Here is an 18,017-nt window from a genome sequence, read left to right as displayed (position 1 = left end):
CACTCATCTTTTGCAATCAGTATTATTTGAGTACCTAACCACCAAGGCGATGCAGTCTGATATTTAAAGTTATGGTTTTAACAAGTGGGAACCACCTGAATGCAAGTAGACAATACTTTTATTTTGAAAGTAAGGGCATGACTTCATCCTCCAAGATTCATTACAATGACATTCATCTTTAAATAAAATCCAAGCATTTAAATGATGAATTTTAAGCAGTCTGTTGAAATTCTGAAACACCACTACTAAAGCATTTTTTATTTCAGTTTCTATTTGATTGGAATACTGAAAATGTTCAGGCTATAGGTAAAAGTCAAAGAAATTTAAATAGTGAAGTTATATAAAATTAAGGATATTAAAATAAGATAAATACATTTAATAGAAGTAATTAAATGAGAAATGGATGCAATACTGTTACTTATAAGTTGAATATAAATTTGTAGACAAAAAGATATTCCAATTAGTTGTACCATATTCTGCCTTTCTTTATAATTTGAGGGAAGTAAGTAAATTTTGCTTTCTAATAACACCTTCTGTAAGCATAAAGCATAAGTTTGAATATCACCTATCTACTGTGAAATGCCCAAAATTACAGAGAGCAATAGTCATAGAGAACTAATGGCTGTAGAAATTAAACCAGACTGTGACTGGAAAGAAATATACATGAGATCTCCAGGGCATCAGTGATGTTCTATTCCTGACCAGAGCGGTAGAAACAAGAGTTTTTACTTTACAATGATTTGTTAAGACACGCAAATTAGTTTCACATAGTTTTATCTATATTGTTTCAAGAAGGAAAAAAAACTTTCAGAACAAGCCAAACAATTAATCAAAAAAGCAATCTGTAAACTAAATGCCCTCATATTGAGACTGCTATAGTAGCTGAAAATTATCACTGTGAAAGTATCATTTCCACTGAGTACAAATTTAGAAGTGATTGGCAATCTCTTTGCAAATGTGGAATCAATGCTGGCAGTTAGAAATTGGGAATGTTAGCACAAATATCTCCCCACATTATCTCCAAACCAAGATTATAATCAGCAAAGACAGCAGGAGGCAACCTTTAGTGGTCAAGAGAAAAAAACCCAATATGCCATCCTATGAAGTATCTGAACAAACTTCTTTTCATTAATAATAGATCAATAATACCAATATACCTGTTTGGAGGAAGTTGAAATGCAGAATGAACAAACCTAGAAGTCAGAGTATATTTAAAAACAAATCCAAGGGTTCAATACAAACACAAAAGGATGAACATATCTGAGCAGGAAAAGGATAATTCAGGGAAGTTGGGGCCAGCATGCAGCCATGCCACCCTCTTGCACGTCGATCCTACTGAAACAACTACCAAGCCTGCTTGCGGAAAGTGGCCATCAGCGTCAGGGCCTTCTGGGCCTTGCAGACCTTCTGGCAAAGAAGGCCAAATCTGCAGTTGCCTGAAGGGCCTGACTTTATGAAATGCAATTGGAACACCAAGAACGGTTTATAGAACATAAAAAGACTTAAAATTTAATAAAATATTGAAAGTACTACTTGGGTCAGAGTCTGCTGTTGCCCAGAACCATCTTCTTTATAGAAGCAGAATCCCCTCCCCAAGTGTTGGCAGGACACACAGCCATGCAGGTACACACTCTTGCACCTAGGCACACACGTGGGACTAAGCTAGGGTCAGTGACACATTAGCAAAGGGGATGAGTGTGTTTTCCCGTTCATCTCCTTAAAAATTTTTGTCTTTCACCCCCTGTATTATATTCCATTAGCCTGAAAACGACAATAGCAGGAAGCCACCTCAGAAGTTGCATGTTAAAAATGATAGAGCTGGGGGGGTCAGCCCCGTGGCCCAGTGGTTAAGTTCGCGTGCTCCGCTGCAGCCACCCAGGGTTTCGCTGGTTCGGATCCTGGGCACGGACATGGCACCGCTCATCAAGCCATGCTGAGGTGGCGTCCCACATGCCACAACTAGAAGGACCCACAATTAAAAATACACAACTATGTAGTGGGGGGATTTGGGGAGAAAAAGGAAAAATAAAATCTTTAAAAGAAAAAAATTTTAAAAAGTTAAAAAAATGATAGAGCTGCCCCATAAGCCCCAGACTGCTATCCTACTCAATTCTGTTGTGTGACATATGTGCAAAAAGTACCCCCCACAGATTAATAGTCATAATGTTACATTACCTTAAAAACAATCCATATCTATACACCACACATACTTCTCTATACACATATACATACATAGAGTTGCACGAATTTGTGTAATCAAAGATACTATACAAAAAGATACCACATTTTTAAGACATCATGTGACCATGTGTGTGGAATTAAAAGGTGGAGAAGTTAACTATTAATAGTATTTTTGAAGTTTTTGCATGGCTTGGATTGTTATAATGAGCATGCATTCCTTTTTGTTATTTAAATGTCTGATTTTCTATGCATAAAGCAAATATTGCAATCAAATATTATAATCCTGTCTGGAAGAGGCATGCTAAAAATACTTTTAAAAATACTAGAAAGGGACCCAAAGTTGCCAGGTGCACCCTACACAAATACTGAATTATGCACTGAGTAAAACAATAATTAGAATCAGCTTTCATTATTCCTCATTTCCTTTTTATTGTATTGAATGCTTTAAAAATAATATAATTTCAATTTGTGATTGTCAATGTCCTATTATTTTAATGAGAGTAAGTATAACAAGTTTTATTATGTATCAAAAATGCTTTTGAATCCATAACAATGTTGACAAAATGCTACTATATGTACAAAAGAGGGATAAAATTAAGAGCTGTAGATTTTCAGTTTTAAACAACAAATCTGTACATTTTAAAATCTATTTTGCCACCAGCAAAATGTCCAATATATTTGTAATTAAGACTATGGGCTTTATCTCTAAAGTTAGAATGGAATGACTAACAGGTATCAGTGAAAAAGGTAGAAATTATAATTTATTGTTGAAACTCCCTATTAATGCATTAATTTATCTGTATATGCAAGTCCTTACTGTACATGTTTAACGTCAGAACATATATATAATCCAGGACCTTAAAACCAACAACGTACCAAATAAAACAAGAATGTGACAGGCTATTTTTAAGAAAAGGCCAAGAATGCTATGAAACCGTATCTTGCTCATGATTAGGAAAACTACAAATTTGTATTGGTTTAGAGTGAGCAACTAAATCAGGCAAGACCCCGGAGTCCATGTGCCAAGAAATTCATAGAGCAGACACTTCAGTGGCAGCTTTGCTGCTAATGACACTGAAGCTTCTGAACCCCAGCCAATCGCAAATTTGTAGGATCACTGCTCCTGATGTCATTAGAACTACATTAACTATGTTTTCTGGATACACAATCATGTTTCATATGGAAAAAAGAGTGATATTCCAAATATTTATCTTTGAAATATTGCCACTTTGTAAATATTGAAGGAATGAATGAATGAGAAAAAAATCTACTTGAGAAACAAGAAGCCTTTTCATGGACAAAGGGGCTAAAATATATTGGAAGCACAAGTTTTTGGTGGTAGGGAATGACCGGCTGACCTCATCACTGTTCAAAAGTCATGGCTGTTGTATTCTTTCACTAGCTCAGAATCATGCAATGGCTCCTCATTTCAATCAGGGTAAAAGTCCAAATCCTTACAATTTGCCTCAAAGGCCCTAAACAGTTCGGTACTGCTGTTACCTCTCCAGCCCTTTCTCCTAAATCCCTCCCTTTGCTCATTCCACTTAGGTTGCACAGGCCTCTTTGTAAGCACCCACCTTGATGATCTTCCACCAGCCATTCCCTTGATCTGAAAGGATATTCCCAAATATATTTCTAACCCTACCCTCTCCTTGGAATCTCTTCTTAGATCCCATCCTCTTAAGGGAAGCTCTCCTTATCACCCTATGTCACACTGAGATCTAGTCACTCGCTTTCTGGCACCCCCCCATGACCTTACCCTGCTCTTGATCTTTTTCCTGAAGCCTCCATCAATTATCACATACCTTACACTTTGTTATATTTACTGTTTGTTGTCTGTTTCCCCTGCTAGACCTAAGCTCCACAGGGCAGGGATCATGTTGTGATGTAACCCCCCGATGCAACTCCAGCACTTAGAACAGTGTCTAGTAGGTATCTGGTTCATGGTAGACATTCAATAAATATTTGTTGAATAAAAGAATGAATGAATGAATGCCTCAATCTTTACTCACAATATCAGACTGTTCATTGATAATAGCGTTAAAGACATTTGCATGACCAAATTGGAAACTCACTTTGAATGTTCAAGGCCATCCTTGACTTCGGGCTGTGCTAAATTGAATACCTAGACATTCTTATTTTTCAGCTCCAGTTTAAATGTCTATCAGTTACCCAAAGCAGATGTCATTATAGGCATATTATAATTTCCAAAATTCTATCTTCTCCTTCGTTATTTTATATTGATGACTTCATTTTAAAGGGACTTGGGGACAACCTGCAGACATTTTAGAAGTTCACTAATTTTATTAACAATCAGTTAACATCTCTTCTTCAAGGTAGGCTATTTCTTAGGATGCTTTCTACAAATTTTATCTACGTAAGGAAATTCCTGTTATTCTATTCAGGGGTTATTTCTTGATCCATTCCCTAATTTTAGAGAGTACAGCCTATTTAATATCTGTAGCTTAAAACATACTTAATATTATATTATTATAAACTGAATTCTTTGGTGCATACAGGCAATACAGAAACTAAAATGCTAAGTTTAGGGAAAAAAAACAGGAAACATTCTAGATAAGAAGTCATTTTAGTCAGGTAATTAATGGAGATATATATATATATTCCTTCTCTCTCACACATACACACACAAACATATACACATCCCTACATCATTGCCTCATAGGCCAAAAGTAAAAATGAGGAAAGTCACAGTGGCTAGTCCCATGGCTGAATGCTTAAGTTCACGCGTGCTGCTTCGGCAGCCTAGGGTTCTCTGGGTTGGATCCTAAGCGTGGACCTAACACCGCTCATCAAGCCATGCTGTGGTGGTATCCCACATAAAAGAACTAGAATGACCTGCAACTAGCGTATACAACTATGTACTGGGGCTTTGGGGAGAATAAAAATAAAGGAAGATTGGCAACATATGTTAGCTCAGTGCCAATCTTCCTCACCAAAAAAAAGTATACTTTAAAAAAACATAAAAAGAAACACACTTGCCAGAAACTTAAAAAAAGTAATAATAAGAAGAAAAGTCAGGAAGAAAAAAGCTGAATTGACAAGAACATAAGATAATAAGTTAGCCTAGAATAGAGGTTGATTCATAAAGCAACAGTGAAAGGAGTTATATTTTACTATTGCATCCCTTGACTCTCTCAAAAATCATTCTTAATATCATTTAAAATATTTTATAAACAAACACAAAAATCCTTCATAAAATGCTAAACTTCTAAAATAAGCCACAGTTTGTTTCAATAATAAGTGCATGCTTCTTTGATTTTTTTTTGTAGAAAAAGAAAATATTTTAATTTTTACAAGGAATGTGTGTTCTCCATTTTGAAATTTTATTGACATGAAATGTACAATTTCAAAAGAGCATTTAAGCAGTTGTTTTGATACTGAATTTCAATTTAATATGTTGATTTGAAGCCTTTTGCAAACACTATTAATTTAAAATATCTAAAAGAGTTGTATAATATCTTCTAAGTATTCATATATAATAAATTTATTGTCAAAAATCATCTTCTGCTTACTGATGGTAGTTGTAACACGGACTTTTTCAGTGAAACTGTAAACATTCACTAATTTATGCTATAACTACAGAGACAATGTATGAGTTTTTACCTCATCAATTAATTAATACATCATAAAAACAAATGAGTAATATCCCAGTTTTTATTGGGTACAATTTAATTGTCATTACTGTATGTTAAATGTGGAGTCATTAATGAGCATGTGTGTGTGAAAGAGAGAGAGGGAGACAGAGAGACAGAGTAGGAAAGGAGGAAAATATACCATCTCTTTTTCTTATTCTTGGAAAGTCTACATATGACATATGAGAGTGTTACTCTCAAAAATATTATACCTATAATAAAAATCTCTATAGGATTCTATACAATCTAAGTGGTATTAAAACAAGGTGACTAAGTGCATAATCTTTGGAAAGAGAATTTTGGTTCAAATTCCTGGCTCTTCCACTTTACATTTGAGTGAACCTGGATAAGTTATATCCCACTACAGGCCTTAGATAGATCTTCTGTAAAACAGAGATGAAGATCTAAAAACATCCCACTTCCCAGGCTGTTGATATCTAGCCTATGACCTAGGACCTGACTTGTGTTAATTAGCAGCTGTTGACTTCATGCTTCCTGTATTTATCCAAGCTTTGATTTCCATAATCAATCCTGGCTCTCTTCCTATGCCTCACTCATGGATACCAAAGCAGAACGTGCAAGACTCTCATAATCTGCTCCTGCTGCCCTTTCGGCTTCATTCTCAGTTCTGCCTTGCCAGTATCCATCAAACTGAAACCACCAAAAATATACTCCAAAGACGAAGCTGCTTCAGCCTCCATACCTAGTGCATTTTTTACTGCCCATATCTTTTTGGCCATATCACCAATACTCTTGCCCATATCACCATCCCTCCCATAGATATATACAACCTCCATGGCCAGATTTTTTGGGACTTTGGGGAAAGGGCAAGCAGGGTGTGCAAACTCTGAGCTGACGGCAGGTGAGTGTGGAGGGGACCATTATCAGTGGTAGCAGACATGTTAGCAGGAATAATATCGCTATAATTTATAGGTCTTGGGCCAGTTGAGCCAATCCAAATGTGACAAAGTCTACAGAAGGAAACAAAACAAAAAGCCAAGCATGTTAGCCCCTAAGGAGAGCCCCAGTGTGAAACGGTCTTACATAAGTAAAAGAAAGCAAAGCTTGAAGGAACAAGTGTTTTATTTTTTACCGAACCCATACACTTCAGCAAGGACAAGGTGGATGCAAAAAAAAAAAACGGCTTCAACTTAGGACAAACACTGCCAAGTGCAATCTGTCCTTTGAGATTTTACTCAGAAGCCTATGCAGCCATATAGGGGTGAGTCCCCACCACCCCAGGACATTATTAGTTGCTCCATTTGTGTTGCATTTTCTATCTACCTCTCTTGGCACCGAAGAGTATATTAAAAAATCTTGTTTAAAGTCTACCTTCCCTACTACACTGCCTTCCATCATGGAAGGGCCCCTTTCTAATTCATTTTTGCTTACCCAAAAGATTGGGCAGAGCACATAAGGATGACCTACAATAAACATAAATTAATATATGAAAAGCAATAAAAGAGGCAAATTTATTCCAAAGAGAAATTCTGAGGTGAAAGGGAAGCTCTTGAGGAATTTCTTGCTGGAAGACTTCATTTATCTCAATGAGACCAAACGTGGAAAGCCCAGAGAAAGAAAGGCAAAGACAGCTTCGGAGAGTTGAGAAGAGAAGGCAGATCTGATCATATGCACTAAGGGAAACTAGACAGGAGCTAGCAATGCATGAGTAAAAGCATTTGCCAGGATTATGGTCCCAGGGAATGCTCATGATTCTTCTTCATCTGGATGCATGGAAAAGCCTTTTGTAGCCCATCTATGATTTTCAAATTTTCTAAATTCGTTCCATAGCTCTACTTTATCCCAAACCTGCTGAGGGTTGAAATGCAGCTTAGTGGAAAGTAAAGTAAAAAGAGTGAGAAAATCCAGGTAACAGCAAACAAGTCTCAAGGCTGAAAGGAAACACACAATAACAAAAAGAAAAGAAATCAAATACAGCACCCTCCTCCTTCTAGAGACTGTTTTCACGTCTCCTTATCATCTTTTTGCTGACTAGACATCAATACATTGGCGCAGTGAAGTCTGTTCACGCCCCTCTTAGAGGCAATGGTACCCTTGTCCCAGAAGCCATCTAGTCGGCACAGTATTTGGCGAAACTATTTGCTTCCTCATCTGGTTAATGTGGTCTGAGTCTCCATTAGCTTTAAGACATTCATGGATAAGTTATTCATGATTTTTATTGGTGAGCTCAAAGGGACACCCTACGTAGTGCTTTGGGTAAAGTGTGAGTTTGTGGACTAGAGTGAGGTAAAGGTAAACTCTTAGGAACAAAGTCAGTAGTGTACAAAAAGACAGAATGGCTCCCAGGGCAGGAGTTCAGTGCTTGATAGGAGCCCAAAGCAAAGGCATTAAATTTTTTTTTAAATTTCAACGAAAGATGAACTGTCACCATCCAAAGAGAAAAATGAGAGTCTGAGAGGTGTAACTTAGATGATTTTATCCATCAACATAAACGAGAAAGAGATATGACGTATCTCAACGTATATGAGAACTCCGGAAGCCAGAGCTCAGGAGAACTCTGTGCACTGTGTCCTGGATACACCACACTTGGCCTTGGATGCAACATTCTGGTACCATCTGTCTCTCTCCCTTCTAATTCCTGGCCCATAAGTCAATCCTTTGACTATGAATGTAGTATATAGTAACGACCCCACTAAAAGTTAATAAATCGTCACATCAAGCACATACGCTAACACTAATCTTTAGTGCACAATTCCCTCTAATGCTACTTCTCACTATAAACATTTTTAATAAACTTTATTGCTCTACACTTAACCTCTTGTCATTTGGTGAGTCAGATGATCACAGGGTATAACGTAAAAGTGGAATTTCTGGTCCTACAAGGTAAGAAATCCAGAAACATGGTTTCACCAAGGTGTATTTGAATTTCTCTGAGCCTGGAAAGCAACATCTAACAAAACCATATTGTTTGGAAACTCGTTGTGCTGCTATTTCTCATTTTCATTTAACACTTATTTAGCATTTCCTTTGTACCAGTTCCTGTCCAATTACTTAGTAATGATGAATTCAGTGAATTTCTCATGATTACAGATGAGACAGGTTCTACTACTAACCCCATCTCAGAGATGAGAAAACTGAGAGGCTCAGAAGATTAAATAACTTCACCAAAGTTAACAGAGGCAGGATCCAAACCCCGGCAGCCTAGCTCCAGAGAACATGCTGGTAACCACTATCATCCTGTTTCTCATGAGAGCAACATTGCATTTGGAACTTTAAAAAAAAGTCTTTATGTCCAAAGTCATTATTTTAGATGTCTCTCCTTTTAACGTTTCACAACAGTATAGAATATAACCTATTATTCTTCACTGTCAGATACAAAAGAATCCGCATTTAAATATCTTACCACTTATCTCTGCTATCACAGAAAAGAACATTGGCGATAAATGACACAGGTTTAGAGGATTTGAAGCTGAGTTGGCAGATGAGCTCAGTATTAATTCCATCTGGAGAGCCTCTGATGACTCTGCCTTTTGGAAGTGTCACAGAAAGAGGGTGAATCTCATCACCGTCAGAAAGCCTTGCTGTGGGAATCTGGATTGTTAAAGTTGAATCTCTGTTTAAAATTAAAACAAAAAAAATCAGCTCAAAATATGTGCAAGTAATTGGATTTAAATGTTTTCCCCTATTTTTTGAATCATTATAAATATTAAAACAACAAATATATACAATATGTCAAATTATTAAAGATATTTTTGTATCATCTTTTATTATTTTCTGGTCACAATATAAGTAAGATTGATAATATATTAATTTAACCAAGAACCTGATCAAAAGTTTCTTTTAACCTCTAAGGATTAAAAAAGAGGGTTAAAACACCTGATTAAATACAATGTGTTTTTAAACAGCTATGATATAAATAGTATTCTCTTTAAATATATCCTGACAAAAATTTACCAAAAATTACCACCTTAATAGCTAAAGCTTTATCGCATGTCAACTAAATAGCATTAAGAGATGCATACACACATATAATTTTTTTAATTTGAATACTCTTGAGCACTTTTATACACATATCATGAATATTTTTTCAATCATTACTACTAAAAAATTCCACTCAATGTTCATATATCTCATTATATAGCTATAATTTATTTATCCAATCTAAAATGTTTATGATTTTTAATAACATAGTATGTAGTATTCACTTTTAAATCTAATTAATACTTGATAATTTTTAGTGGTAATAAATATTTAACCATATTACTTTGTTTTATTTTATTAAAAATACTTTCTAGCACAATACAATTCAAGCCACTTCTATTTACTGTTTAAGTAACAGAGGTTAGCGTCTACTATTTATAAGAAAGAGTCTTGAAAGAACTATGAATCCCAAAGTTTTAAAGTTAATGTTGAAGAACTACACTCTCTCACAAAATCGCATTTAAAGCAAGCTCCATGGCATAAGTCAACACTTATCACATCTTCCAGGCCAAATATTAGAAAGGAAAAGTTGTTCTATGATCTTCAACTTGGATGCTTTTCATTTATTTTCAACCGTTACCTCACACTTATTTTCTCTGTATCTCAGAATGCTTAACTGTAAAATAAGGGATTGAACTAGAGAAGCTCTGAGACGGCTACAAGATCCAGAAGTTTATGAAAATAAGCTTATAGGAAATTCACATTGGCACACAAATCTTCCCAATTTATATAATTTTAACATATCAACTAGTTACTCTTTATACCTATTCCTTTATATCTACAGATAAGTGTATATTTCTAAATAAAAACTTGTTTGGCTTTCTGTTTTTGCTGTTTTATATAAAGGATATCAATATATGCAGTCTTCCTTGACTTGTTTTTTAAAATTTTATCTCAATATTTTGTTTCTAAGACTCCTAAAACAGTTCTCATTAGCTGAAGTTCATCCATTTCACAGCTATAGAATATTCAAGGAACACATATATTGCAAATTATTTATCCCTTCACTTGTCACGGGATGTTAGTGCAGTTCTCAGATTTTGCTATTCTGAATACTACTACTACTATGAATAATTTCAAACATACCTTGTAATATACATGTGCAAGAGTTTTTCTTGTATATACTGTGAAGCAGAATTGTTGGGCTGTGAAATATACAGATGTTACACTTTGCGTAGTATTATCCAGTGTGGTCCTACTCCTTGACACTAACTAGTTACCTGACTTCATAATGTTTGCCTACTTAGGACAGGCAAAATGCTATCTTATTGTAGTCCCTAATGTTCATTTGCAAGTTTACAAAAAAGTTACTTATATGTTTTCAGATGTTCATTTTCCATTTATGGAGCCTCTTCCATGAAGTACCTATTGAAGCTTTTTGTCAACATTTCTATTGAGTTATTTGATATTTTTCTAATTTTTATCAGTCATTTATTTTATTGTTAGCATGATTTTAAGTCTGGCTTAAGAATCTTTCATTACCCACAGACATTAAAATTGCTTTGTATAATTTTTTTGACATTTTGCATTTCACATGTAATATCTTAATCCATTTGTAATGGATTTTTGTGTGTTACGTGAGACAGAAATCCAGTTTGAAATATCCCATACAGATAATCAATTGTTTCAGCACCATTTACTGAATAGTAACCTCTTTTCTTCAAAGATCTACATACCACCTTTGTCATACATTCAGTCTCCATGCATGTGTGGGCCTTTTTTCTAGTCTCTCTATTCTATTCCTTCGGCTATTTTATCCATTGCTGAACCACTATCACATTGTTTTAGTTTTGATATTTAGTATGGCAGGCTTTTCTCATTGTATTCTTCTTCAGGGGTGGCTTGGCTATTCTTGACTTTTGATACTCCCACATAAAATACAGAATTTTACTTGTCAATTGCTATGAAAAATTTTTTATTTGACTTTTTATTGCAGTGGCATGGAATATGTAAGTTGATATGTGGATAAACTGGCTTTTGTAATATTGAATATTTCAATTCATGAATATGGTGTAAATCTTCATTTATTTACGAGTTCTTTGACTTAAGTCTTATAATTTTTTCCATACAGTTCCATACAGTTCTTCCACATCTTTTGTTTTGGTTTCTTCCTATTAGCATTAATTTTGAATGTTTTTATAAATAGTAATTTTAGAGTTGTATGTTCTAAATGTTGTATGCTGAAATGCTATTGAATTTTAACTATCAGACTTATATTTGTCTATCTTGATAAATGATCTTCATAGCTTTAAAAATTTTTCCACAGATTCTTTTAAATACCTATATGGAAAATCATCTAATCTACAGATAATGATGGTTCTGTAGCTTATTTTCCTATCCGTACATATTTTATTTCTCTTAACTCCCTGCATGGACAGGGTTCTTCAGTAAAATGTGTTAGAGAGGCAGTGGTAATAGGCATCCTTGCCTTTTCTTTTTTATTTAAAGAGAATTAATGTATGGCCCAGTATCCATCATAACGCCTCCTCTAGGTTTATAATAGGAAACTTTAACAACTGAAACAATATCTCTTTTACTCCCATTTAAGAGTTTTATCATGAATGGTTTTGGAATTCTATCAAATGCTTTTTTTTACATCTATGGAAATGATCAATCATGTCATTATTCTCTTTAATTTATAAATGTGGCAGATGAAATGAAAAGGCATTTTAGATTTTCTAAAATTAGGCAAACCTCGCAATGCTGGGATACATCTAGATTGGTCATGACCTATTAATACATTTATATTATACTATATTATGTTATATTAGTAATGTATATTATATATCCTTTAATTCATTAAGGATTATTACATCTATATTCATAAGAAATACTGGCTTATAATTTACCATTCTCATACTGTCACTGTCTGGTTTTACAATAAAAAATTTCTGACTTCATAAAACAAATCAGAGCACATTTTCTCATTCTATTCTCTGGAAGAATTTGTACAAGTTTCGATATATCAGTTTCTTGAAAGTTTAGTAAAACTCGCTTGTAAAAACATCAGAGGATGGTGTTTTCCTTGTCAGAAGATGCTATGTACTGATTCAAAGACTATTTTTTGCCAGTATGGTTTAATTAATTATATGTTTTCTACAAATTCTCCATTTCATTTAAGTCTTCAAATATATTGGAATAAATTTCTTCACAGTATTTTGCTTATCTCATATTTTCCACTGGATATATAGTTATGCTCCATTATTCCTAATATTATTTAGTTATGCTCCTTTCTTTTCTTTCCTCATCAACTTCACTATATTAGTGTCTATTGTGTTAGTTTTTCAAAGAACGAACTTTTGCTTTCAGTGACCCTATCTATAGAGCTTTTGCCAGCATTCTGGTTTTAGTTTTCTCTTGCTTTTTAAAGTATGTTTCTCTTTTTCTCTCTTACAAACTTAACTGAGGTTTTGTTTGTTTCTATACTGTTTGTGTAGTTATATATAATCTTAGATTTAGTAGACACCCTTAAAATTTTACCCTACACACTTTATTTTAAAATTTCTAAAAGTTATATTTAGTTCATTTTCAAATCTATATTGTATAATCCCATGTTAATTACTAATTTTTTGTAATGTCATCTTTTATTTTTTAATAAATTATTTATATTCTGTGTCTGATCATTTCAATATCTGAATTACCTAAGAGTCTAAATCTCAAGATGGTTGTTTGTGCTGACTCTAAGTTACGGTCTCCTCCCTCCTTGTGAGTTTTGTCATGCTTGATACTGTGCTCATGCCTGGTTGATAGCAATCTGTAGAAACTGAAATATGAGCCAAAACTGAGGATGGCTTCATTTAGAGTACAGGTTCACAAAGTGTGGTCCATGGATCAGCAACGTCAGTATTATCTAGAAACTTATTAGAAATACAAATTATTACATCCCATTCCAGGCTTCCTGAATCATAAATTCTGGGGAGGGGACGTAACAAATTCTGTTTTAAAAAGTCCTTCAGCTGATTCTGATATACACTAAAGTTTGAGAACCACTGACCTAGAGAATATTTGCTTGCTACCGCTAAAAGGTTGAAGGATTTACATGGAACCATTTTCGCCTCTTCAGCGTCCTTGGATTAATCCAGGAATCTGAGATTAAGTTTTCCTACCTTGAAGTTGTCCCAAGATTTAAGAACAAGCCTGCATGTGGCATATTATTGCAGCTCACCACTCCTACTCTGGTTTTAGCTTATAAGTATGTATTGTTTTGGTTTGGTTTGACTTGAGCCCTTTGAAGACCTCCCACATTTCTCAGAAGCCCAGCAATTAAATATATGTATAGATATATACACACACATACACGATCTACTTGTTTTGTAGTGTGAGGACTCGTAATGTATCTAGGCCAATAGTATTGGGATTTGGGCTATTTATAAATTCAAAAAAAAAAAAAACAGATTGCATTCCACTATAGTGTGTGCATGTGTTAAGCAGAATTCTGAGATGGCCCCCAAGAGTCCTGTCCCTTGGTGTACAAATTCTGTATAATTTCTACCCCTTGGGTGTCACAACCTGTAAATATGATGAGATATCTCTTTGGTGACTAAGTTATGTTATATGGTAATGGTAAAGGGACTTTCCATATTTAATTAGGTCCCTAGTCAATTGAATTTGTGTAAAGCAAAAGGGAGACTGTCATGGGAGGATCAGACTTAATCAGGTGAGATCTTAAAAGAAAGTTGAAAAGTGAAAGATGGAGAAATCAGAGAGACGATCTACTTGTGCCTTTGAATGAGTAAAGTGCCATGTTGTGAGGAGGACCTACATGGCTCAGACTTGAGGGTGGCTTTTGAGGGCTGAGATTGGTCCCAGCCAACAGTCAGCAAGAAAATGATGTCTTAATCCTAGAACTATATGGATTAATTCTGCCAACCACCGGAGAGCTTGGAGGAAGACTGAGCCTCAGCTGAGACTCCTGCTGTGGCCCACATCTTGATTTCTGCCTATTGAGACCATAAGCAGTGGACACAGCTAAACTGACCAAGACTCCTGATCCAAAGAAACCGTGAGATAACAAGTTCATGTTTTAAGGCACTAAGTCTGTGGTAATTTGTCACATAGCAATAGAAAACTAATACACTGAGTTTTTAAGCTTGCTTCTTATACCATGGAGACATAATAAAAATTTTTACAAGAAAATTAAACGACTGTGAGATAACTAAGTGGGCTTTTAAAAAATTTTCACCTTAAAATGTAAAGTTACATATTTTGATAGTTCGTTTCAACTACAGAAACAAGTCAGACATTGCTCATGACTCAAATAACAAAGACACGAACAAAAAAGTACATAAAGAAAATGTGGTAAATTCACATTAAGCATTTACCTGAAATAGTTTTGAGGTAAAATGCTGATATCCATCACAGTTGTTACATCCAAAGGAACAGGAGTGAAAAATATGAATGGAGGGTTGAACAATAACTTGGGTGATTTTACTTCTCCAACCAGACACAAAATTCGATAGCAAACTGGATTATCATTTAAGCGTATAGGAATATTAGCTGTGTATTTTCTAGGATGATCTAATGAAAAAAAATTTAAGTATTTTACATTAATTCACACACAAAAATATCATTTACATAGTTTAAACCTTACTAAACATTAAAATGTACTCTGAAGTTATAGGTCAATGGAGTAGAACAGACTACCCAGAAACTGGATTTATCCTGCCAAGAAACTTAAGACATGTAATGAGGTGTCATTAAATAAAAATATTAGAAAGGGGGTCGGCCTGGTGGCACAGTGGTCCTGGTTCAGACCCCGAGTGGGGACACGGTACCTGCTTGGCACGCCATGCTGTGGTAGGCGTCCCCACATATAAAGTAGAGGAAGATGGGCACAGATGTTAGCTCAGGGCCAGCCTTCCTCAGCAAAAAGAGGAGGATTGGCAGCAGTTAGCTCAGGGCTAATCTTCCTCAAAAAAAAAAATATTATAAAGTACACTATGTCTAGAAATAAAGCAAGTCTCCTTAAAGTAAATTTTCATTATATATATGGAAATACATACATCTTGGGGAAACAGTGCAACAGGACTTCTTTTCTGACTGTTTTCTGCACCTTAACAGGAGCTGCCCATCCCTTTAGTATATGCAGTATGAAGATGAGGTCAGATAACTGCCATACGGATCTCAGGGGACTGTTGAGAAATGGATGTGCTAAGAGGAAAGGAATGTGCTTTCTCCCAAATTTTTAAGTTTATGAAAGGCTTCAAGGGTTCACTGGCCAATTTCACCTGGCAGGAAAAGACAGGAAATACCCATGTGGCAACTCACTATAAGGAAAGGCAGTTTGTGTTGGAGAAAAGGGCTCAGCATAGGAGGCTGCAGGCTAGTTCTGGGTGAGAGGTTCCATACAGCAAGCTGCCAGCGCCCTTTTAGACTCAAATCCCCAAACTTAGTGTCTCATAGGGAGAAAAATGTGATCTGTTGAATATGAATTCAAGGTAATATCTTAGAATTCAAAAACAGGACACCAGAGTGGCCTGGCAGAGATCAGGGCCATCAAGGGTATCATCAAAGCAGAGGATGAGAACGTTCTGGGTGACGCAGGGCCACGTTCAAAAGTGACATTGTGAACCATACACAAAAGCAATAGACTTATTGAACTGATCAAATCCACTAGTTCTCTCTGTACTGGATGCCTTTACTTGGTCAAACAAGCCCTTCACTTGTTCAAACAGTCTGGAAGCCTTGGAAAATGGTGGCTTGGAAAAAGAAGGGAGTGGGGACTTCCTACCAATAACGACAGAAGAGTACTGGGAATACTGTGAAAATATGAGGGACTGTATCTGTACTTTGAGCTAATCAAATGAGTTATAACAATTTACATATTTAAAACATTGCAAATCTATAGAAAAATGATGGTTTCATTTAATGAATCTGATATTGTCAAAATTATTTTGGGGAGGAAGAAAATCAAGTTAATTTCAGACTTAGGCAAGGTTTGAAGACTTACTGAATTCTGAAATCGAATGGGCTGCTTTGAGATTATTTCTGGGTTTCAGACCTGTCAAAGGTTTCTGGGGTCATGGAGAAGGTGGTTCCTTGTGTAACCTAATATGACTCTGGATTCAATAACATGTTTTTAAGCTCAAGTGTGCCTTCTCTAGTATCTGAGATGCAAGTAATATAAAGGTGTTACAGGCATGTTCAATGTTTTTAAGAGTTAGCTTGAGATCCTAAGGAGGGAACCCATAGATTTGACTGCTTAGGTTCAGCCCCATACGGAAGGAAAAGTCAGACAGAAATGTTTCTTATTTCCTTCTGGACTGTTCAGTCCATTTCATCTGTATATAAATATTGATAGGGACATAAAGGAAAAGCTCTGTATAGAAATACAGATGGTGGCTTTAGCTGGACTAGCTTTTGTGCTATTTCTTTCAGGACAAGACATTGAAACTGAGAAGAAAAACACAGAAATATACAGAAATACATAATGAAACCTAGTTATTTTCACAAAATAAACTTCAGAATATGGAGAATATTTGATGTTTTCTATCACATTTTGAGTTCTAAACAGAAGTAATAAAAGATGGAACATTTCTTAAATCTACTAATCACAGAATCCTAGGTACTGTTTCTCATACATAAACTAAACTGATTGTACAATCCTATGTCAATAGATGGAGCAGGACATGGAGTTAATGCAACATAGTGCTAATAGAATATTATTGAGAGAATACACAGTTCAATGAACTGTCTGAAAAGCTTAAAAGTTATAATAGGTTCTTTCTGCTGTTGTTAAGATTGGCACCTGTTGCCAATCTTTTTTTTTTCCCTGCTTTATCTCCCCAAATCCCCCCTGGTACACAGTTGTATATCTTAGTTGCAGGTCCTTCTAGCTGTGGCATGTGGGATGCCACCTCAACGTGGCCTGACGAGCGGTGCCATGTCTGCGCCCAGGATCCAAACCAGCGATACACTGGGCCGCCGCAGCATACCACGTGAACTTAACCACTCAGCCACGGGGCCGGCCCCTTTCTTTTGATAATATTAGTCATATTTTATTTAGATTGTAGTATCCCAAAGATTCTGCTGCAAGTGATTTACAGAGAGAGTACTCTCAGGAGGAACCTTAGGTAAAGTGGGAATCAGAATATGGCAGGGCAAGAAGCTATGAAAAGTTATGGTTTGCGGCCAGCCCAGTGGCATAGTGATTAAGTTTGTGTGCTCCTCTTCGACGGCCCGGGGTTCATGGGTTTGGATCCCGGGCATGGACCTACACACCGATCATCAAGCCAGCTGTGG

General features: G+C 35.7%; 1 protein-coding gene across 1 annotated transcript in view; it reads right to left on the bottom strand.

Moving 5' to 3' along the window:
* CFAP47 (cilia and flagella associated protein 47) overlaps positions 1-18,017 on the bottom strand; it is a 422,907-nt gene that overhangs the window by 288,228 nt on the left and 116,662 nt on the right. The window contains exons 25-26 of the mRNA XM_070603391.1: positions 15,098-15,293; positions 9,199-9,408 (exon numbers count right to left, since the gene is read on the bottom strand). Coding sequence (XP_070459492.1) covers positions 9,199-9,408; positions 15,098-15,293 — 406 coding nt within the window. The remainder of the gene's footprint in view (positions 1-9,198; positions 9,409-15,097; positions 15,294-18,017) is intronic.

The sequence above is a fragment of the Equus przewalskii genome, chromosome X (assembly GCF_037783145.1).
Source record: "Equus przewalskii isolate Varuska chromosome X, EquPr2, whole genome shotgun sequence".
In the NCBI taxonomy this organism is placed as follows: Eukaryota; Metazoa; Chordata; class Mammalia; order Perissodactyla; family Equidae; genus Equus; species Equus przewalskii.
This window is presented reverse-complemented; position numbering and strand designations above follow the sequence as displayed.